Below are 7,500 nucleotides of genomic sequence, written 5' to 3' on the forward strand. Positions count from 1 at the left end.
AGGATCCTATATTTGATCTTAATACATTTCTCCATACCGGCCTTGACATTTTAAAAGTCGTCTTGAGGAAACTTTGTCACCTTTTTAATTTGCCTTCGTTTATTGTTGCCATTTTTTCATAAGAAATTGTTTTATTATAATTGTAGTACATGTTTATTTATTTTTGGTTGCCATATACTGCATTCATTTTCAAATTTAAAATAATTTTCTGACTGTGATTTATTTTGTTGATTCATTTTTTAACGCAAATCCTTGTTGGATTGAGCCTTTTAAATAGCTTGACAGAACTCTTCTGGGTTTTTTTTTTACTGAGCCATACGTCCTGTATTTGTGGTTGTTCTCTCTATCCAGTCTGTTATGTCTTGAGACCACCTACCTGTGCTGACTCTTGTGTTCTTCATCGGTTCACACACATGTAATCATTCTATCCTATTGTTACATTTGTCCTTTTCATGCAGTTTTGTAGCCTACTTCGGGTTGGGTATTTTGACCTGCCAAGGTGGGTCGAGTAGGCCCACTTGCAGTGTCTTTTTCCCCCTCTATCCTTTTCCCCTTTATTCCATATTGTATTCTGTCCTTGACCTTCAATGGCATTGTTCGGTTTTGTCCCTAGCCCTGTTTGGGATCCTGTTGTAAAAAAAAAACAGTCAAATATACTAGTTCCCTCTCTGTAGGACTTTAGGTGGTCTCAAATCAAACACACAGAATGCTTCTGGAATCTTTTTCTGTTCCTTGTTTGAACTAATCCTTTGTCTTTTTTGTTTTGTTTTTTTTTTTTTGTTTTTTGAGTGCTTTATTCAAATTTCTGGGGGTCCTGATAGCTCAGTTGGTAGAGCACTCGCTTCAAACTCCCACCTGCCACACAGCAGTGATTGGGTAGCTGGGTCTGTTTGATTTGATGCACTTTCCGATAGACTAGCGTCCTATCCAAAGGACAGCAAGCAATTGCTATTGTCCTTTTTATGCTATGGAAACTGGGATAAACTCCGGCTCTGTGGGCCTAAAGGCTCTGTAAGACTTCTACTTATTCCCTTTTCCGTCTTTCTGTTGGCGCTTAAAAGACCTGTATTTGTTTCAAGAGCGGTACAATTGCCAAAAACTAATTGGGAAATTGATCTTCTCCTGCTGGCTGTTGCATTCTATATCTGTTCACACACAGTTATTGTTTTTGGGAGATGTTATTTTTTCCATGTATATTATCTCATTGTATGCACTGTTATATTTGTTGTTTTTAATATATAATGTATGCATTTGAATGCGTTCCTCTTAGTGGTATCCTGTACTTGTGTTGTGATGAGACTTTTAGATCATCTCAAATTAAACAGATTGTGTACTCATGGCATCTTCATCTGTTCTTTATTTGAACTATTCTCCGTGGTCTTACTTTTTCTCGTGTGATTTCAATTCAAATGTACATAGAATTTGATATCCCATTTATTTCTTTCGTTCATTTTTCCCCTGGTCTTGGCGGGATCCTTATCTATACAGTACCTCTTTTGAGATATGCTTTTTTTTTCTTGTAACTCTCTGAACAAGTGTGTATGAAAGAAAAATACACATTGCGACCGAGTATCTTGATTTGTAAAACTCTGTAACTTTTCTGCTGTATTGCAAGTACTGTATTCCAAATCTAATTGTCCTTTTCTATATAGTATTTTCGTACTTGCCATAGACGCTGACATGAGTGTTTAAGTCTGACAAACGCTATAAAAAACAAATTTCATTTCGCTTTGTGACCTTGTTCTGGAATGAGACCATTTGGGTAGGCAAAAGATCTCGACTTGGTTGGAGAACTGGGTATGAACACGTTATTTTTAGTTCTTGGTAAATTTTATGTTGATTTTTGGAGATTAAGCCTATTCAAAGGCTGTTAATTTTTCTCAAAAAAGCATTTCTTGTCCTGTCTGATTTGATTTTTTTTACTACAATCTTGTAAGCAGTTTTTGTTGATAGCTTTGCAATGATATTAGATGACGTAATCCGTGTATTCTCTTCTCACTCAGAACCATTGTTTTGTAAGATATGTTTACTCAATTTTAAATTTCTATAACTGTAATGACTGATTCCCTTGTATGTTTTGAAGAGAATAGATTTGTTTTAATAATATTTGCTTACTTTTCTGTTTTAACATGAAAAAAAGACATGTGTTACAATTCCTGTTGTGGTCACATAATTTTGTATACAGGTCCCAATCCTTAATAACGCAGAGACATTTCAGGAGGGAAATTGTGAAACTACACTGTACCGTTAAAATATTTAAATAAATTAAGAAATGAATTTAATGAATACTTGCATTGTAAATATTATTATACAGATGCATTCATTATGAAAGATATTGGTCTGACAATGTTGTATTATCCATATTTGCAATCCAACAAAAAATTTACTATTGATGTACATGAGTATGAATGCTGTATTAAAATTGAGAACTCAACATTGTGTTCTTAGATTTGAATTTAAAGATTCACGTGTACAATTTTTCATTCTTGAATTCTTTAGGATGGGGAAGGGGAGGGGGGGGAGGAGAATTGTGCTTCTCCAGCTCTGTTGTGTTCCACGTCCGTTCTCATCTTTCCTATTTCTTTATTTTTCCCCGGATGGGGTCTTCTGACCTCCCATGGTGGAAAGAGAGGTCACTCACTGTGCCTTTTATCTCTTATCTCTTTCCCTTTCCATGTTGCTCTCTCTCATGGTGACCGGGAGGTCACTTGCTGTCTTCTATCCCCCTATACATATATGTTTTATGAGTTGCTTTCTGTCTTTGCCTTTGTCTTGGAATGGGTTCACTTGGTTCTGTCCTGATCCTCTCCGGAATCCTTGACACTGAGAGGGAAATAATCAAAAGTATGCAAGGATTTTCATTGTAAATCATCTCTCTTTTATGGACTGATCGTTAAATTTTTGTGTTGAAAATATCTTTTAAACATTTGAATGCTTTTGGATACTTTAATTTTTAACTATCCCATTTCTTTCCTTTTTTTTATTACTGGCGCTGATATAACCTAAATGTTTTGCAAGCGCCATAAAACTCTTTTTCTGGATTGAGATTGCTTGGTGTTTTTTCCCTGGTTATGTCCGGAATCTTTAGCTGGGAGGGAGACTGTCAAATGTAAAGTACCCTTTTAAAGATATATTTTATTCCATTGTTAATCATCTCACTGTTATTGTGCTCCTATCATTATTAGTTTTGGATGGTTGGCTAGGTGGTCTTCAGATTGGAAGGCACAGGGCTCGATTCCTACTCTGAGCGGCGTATGGTTGAATCCTTAGAAAAGCTCTCTACTCACATTCTCTCACCGTACTTAGGTGTACAATGAGTACATGGCTCTTAACAACGTTGTTTCTGTCCGAAATAATTGTATTAATGCCTAACCGGCGTTATATATCGTCCTACTTGTTGCTGTTGGCAAGGGACCCACTATAAAGCCCTTAGAGCGTGCTTAGTGGATACTGCGCTATTATATTATAGTGGTCAGAAGTAATTTAATTTTGTCGACCCCAGGAATGTCTTGGTAGATTATATATATATATATATATATATATATATATATATATATTGAATAGTGTTGGCTACAAATATGGTACGAATAGTGCTCGACATGTAGCAATGGAGCGAGTTATTCTTTTTATATCAGTCCAACATTGTGGTAAATATAAAATTATATATATATATTATATATATATATATATATATATATATATAATATATATATGTGTGTGTGTGTGTGTGTGTGTGTGTGTGTGTGTGTGTGTATCCTAGATAAAAGATGGCGACTTTTTGGACATAACTCAGAAGAGATGAAAATACACCTATTTATAAAGCCATGAATAACTTTTTTTTTTTCGTCCCATCTGGACACAAGAAATATACAGGCAGATTACCCACGTAAACTCACACTATCTTGAATGGAAACCGATAAATAGCATCATGTAACATAATATATACTCCAGAACGGTTTCCTCGAACTAATTCGAATGCCCCAATTTTTTTCTTTACAATTCTTTGTTATCATTCCATTCCTTCCTCGGACTTATTTTTACCTATAATACGGTTTCCTCGAACTAAGTTCACCCAGTCAACGTTAAAAAACTATTGATTGAAGTCTTGATTTTTTTTTTTTTTTATTCCACCGGTGATTTCGGCCACTTATGATTTACTGTGACATTGACAGTCACTTATGTGTGTATCTATCTCCACTGCGAGTGTGTGTGTCTATAGATAGAATGCGCTTGGCCAAGGAGTTCACAACATTGCCATCCGGAAGTATAACGGACCAACACACAAACTCTGTGTAACCATGAACTTTTATAGTCTGGTTAATACAGTTTAGTGAGAACAACTCACAAACGTGGATGGCAAAAACAATAACAAAGACCTGAGTGACGTCATCTGCATACTATCGATACAAATATGATACAGGCTTATTTGCTTATTCTTATCACTTCGCGATTCGTTCCAATTTCGATGCGACGGGTCATGACAGTGTATGAATGTTATGATACAGTCAATGCAGAAGTTGATAATGAGAAGCTTGTGCGGCTATAATATTATGGTCGTGACACTGAGTCCCGCTCTGAGTGGCGCATGGTATAGTCCTTGGAAAAGGCTCTTTATTCACATTCTCTCTTCATAGGTGTAAAACGAGTACATGACCGTTGACAGCGCTGTTTCTGTAGGGGAGAAAATGTGATATCGCTTAACAGGCGTCATGTTTTGTCCTACATGTTAAGTGTTGCTGTTGGAGCCTTTGTAAAGGGCTTTGTGGACGCTAATATATGTTGATCTTTATAAATGCTCTAGATTTGGATTTTTTTTTTGCTTTGTTTTGTTTTGTTTTGTTTTTTTTTTTTTTTTGTTTTTGTTTTTTTTTTTGTTTTTTTAATTTTGTTGTTTTTTTTTTTTTTGTTGTTTTTTTTTTTTTGGGGGGGGGGGTTTGTTGTTTTTTTTTTTTTTTTTTTTTTTTTTTTGTTTAATTTTGTTGTTTTTGTTTTGTTTTTGTTTTTTGTTTTTGTTTTGTTTTATTCTTTTGTTGTTTTTTTTTCTTGTTTGTTTTTGTTTGTTTTTGTTTTCTTTTATTTTGTTTTGTTTTTTTTGACCCAATCATTAGGACGCATCAGCAGACATTTGGCAATAATTTGAACATATTTAGAAAATATCTTATTTGACGAATCTTCATTTTTTCCCTTTGTCTCTCAATTGATATCTCCTTATTTTTATAGTTTGTTTTCGACAATCTTTTTTTTTTTGTAATTATTACTATTTCGTGAATATTATAGGGAGACGACGAGTGCTGAATCGTCGTAGTATAACGCGAGTTTGAAACTCCCACTGTAAACTGTAAAACTTATATTATTTGTGTTAACATTTTTTTCTACAATAAATCATTGTGGCTATTTAGTGAGTTTTTAATGCTCGACGATAGGACGTTATACATTCAGAAATATTTGTACACGACAATAATGTTTAAATAAAATCTAAATTGTCTCACACGTGTGTTCACACGTATCTCTTTTAAAACACCAAAACTTAGACATTTTAATGTTCAGTAAATTATTCTTGAGCCCTTTTTTTTTTCTTTATCTTTTTTTTTTGGGGGGGGGGAGGAGAAAGGGTGTCAGTGAGGTAGTAAATGTTTTTTGCGGCCGAACATTTCACCATACGGTCATAAAGGGCATAAAAATCGAACACTACCACTCAGTGTCGATTTTGTATAGTTGACCTATCCTGTCACTATCTCCGTTCTTTGCGTCATGGTGAGCACAAATACAACATCTGGTTGGAGAGTTTTGTGGGGGGTTTTTAAGTTGGTAGATCAAGCAAGATGGAATGCGTCTGTTGCTTAGTTTTAAGGTACTCACATTTGGCCATTAAGGTTGTGGGTTTGAATCCCGATTAGCCGGGGACTAATTTTTTTGTTTGTTTTTTTTGTCTCGGCAAACAAGGGATTTGTACTCTGTGAAATGGAAACATAGCCCCATTTTGCTTGCTTTGGGAATATATTAAGCATCGTGAAGCTTGTCGAGCATATAAATCCGTGGAAATTCTCTTTTAAAATGTCAGCTTATATTTATACTGACGTATTTATCCAATAATGTTAAACATCTAAAATACAGACATCACAAATTGAAGATACCCGACGTGTCACAGGCCAGGCTACCTCTTAGTAGGCGCTGGTGACAGCAGATGGTGGCCATATAATATAAACTATGTAACTGTGTCGAAGTTGTATCGTGGTTATTTTCCATAAGCTGTTACGTCACAGTTAGATTCTTTTTTTTGGGGGGGGGGGGGGGGGGGTTGATGTCAAAATGGTCTCAAACTCATATATTTTGAGCGCAGCAGCGTTTGAGTCTTCAACCAAAAAAAGATATCTTTCGATTTTAGGTTTCCTCTTACATTAAAATCTCGTGTCAGAAGTTTCAAGTCTCTTCTTGATTTAATCATCATAGATGCGTATATTTTTTCGCGTTTTTAGTTTTATCATTAATTCATTTATGATTACTTTGTGATTTTAAAACATTTTCCTTGTAGTCGACAATTAGAAAATCAATAATTCATGGCGTACAAATTTTTGAATGTGACGAAATCTCATTGTTTCCCAAAGTTTTTCTGCTGCCCTAAAAGATGGTCATATTTTGGAGTGGCGATGTTGACGTTATCAATGACGTCATTATTCATTTTGATGGACGATAGCATCCCGGGACGAGATGCCAGGTAAATAAAAACACTAATATTATAGATTATTGTGAAAAAATCATGTCAACATGATGTTATGTCGGTGTGTGTTCTCTCAGATTTTTGGAATGAGTTTGAAGCTTATAAAATTATTAAATGTGACCCGTCGCCTCAAAATGGTCGTATGTCGAGATTCTATACAGAGCACTATCCACTTAATGTGCTCAAACAGCGTTACTAAGGGTCCCAGACCAACAGCAACACTTAACATGTAGGAGAGGTATGACGCCTGTTTGGCGATATTACAATTTTTTTTCCCGACAGAGAATATTTGTAACCCACAGTCTGAAAGCGGTATGATGTCGGGATATGCTCAGGGCAGAAAATTGAATTTGAATCCACTAATATGAAACTTCCGATTGATTTCTATTCGTCACGGTGGAGTTTAAATGCAATTTCTTATATTGCAAAATATTTAAAGTTCGTCTTTCTAATCATTTCAATTCTAAATTGACTTTTAGAGGTATGATTCATCCCGATAAAATACCGTTTTGAGACGATGGGTCACATTTACTTTTATTACTTTTATTCATTTTTTTTTTAAATTCAAAACGCAATTTTCTTTATCAATTTCGTTCCGAGTTGATAGCAGATCGACCCAGCGGGTCACAATTAATTAGGCATGATACCAATTCATTATTAAACGTTTACGTTCTGTCATGTATTCACCAATTCTGACTGTTAAAATAATGACAAATAATTGAATCTGGCACATCACACAAGCACACACACACAAACACACAAACACACACACACACACACAC

The 7,500-nt window shown here is 35.1% G+C and overlaps 1 protein-coding gene across 1 annotated transcript in view; it reads left to right on the top strand.

Moving 5' to 3' along the window:
* The first annotated feature begins 6,379 nt into the window (after nucleotides 1-6,379).
* The window catches only part of LOC144971814 (uncharacterized), an 81,088-nt gene continuing 79,967 nt past the window's right edge, over nucleotides 6,380-7,500 (top strand). Inside the window, exon 1 of the mRNA XM_078912891.1 lies at nucleotides 6,380-6,715. Coding sequence (XP_078769017.1) covers nucleotides 6,558-6,715 — 158 coding nt within the window. The 5' untranslated portion in view covers nucleotides 6,380-6,557. The remainder of the gene's footprint in view (nucleotides 6,716-7,500) is intronic.

This window comes from Berghia stephanieae, chromosome 4 (genome assembly GCF_034508935.2).
Source record: "Berghia stephanieae isolate SIO BIC M18660-M18661 chromosome 4, UCSD_Bste_1.3, whole genome shotgun sequence".
NCBI classification, from domain to species: Eukaryota; Metazoa; Mollusca; class Gastropoda; order Nudibranchia; family Aeolidiidae; genus Berghia; species Berghia stephanieae.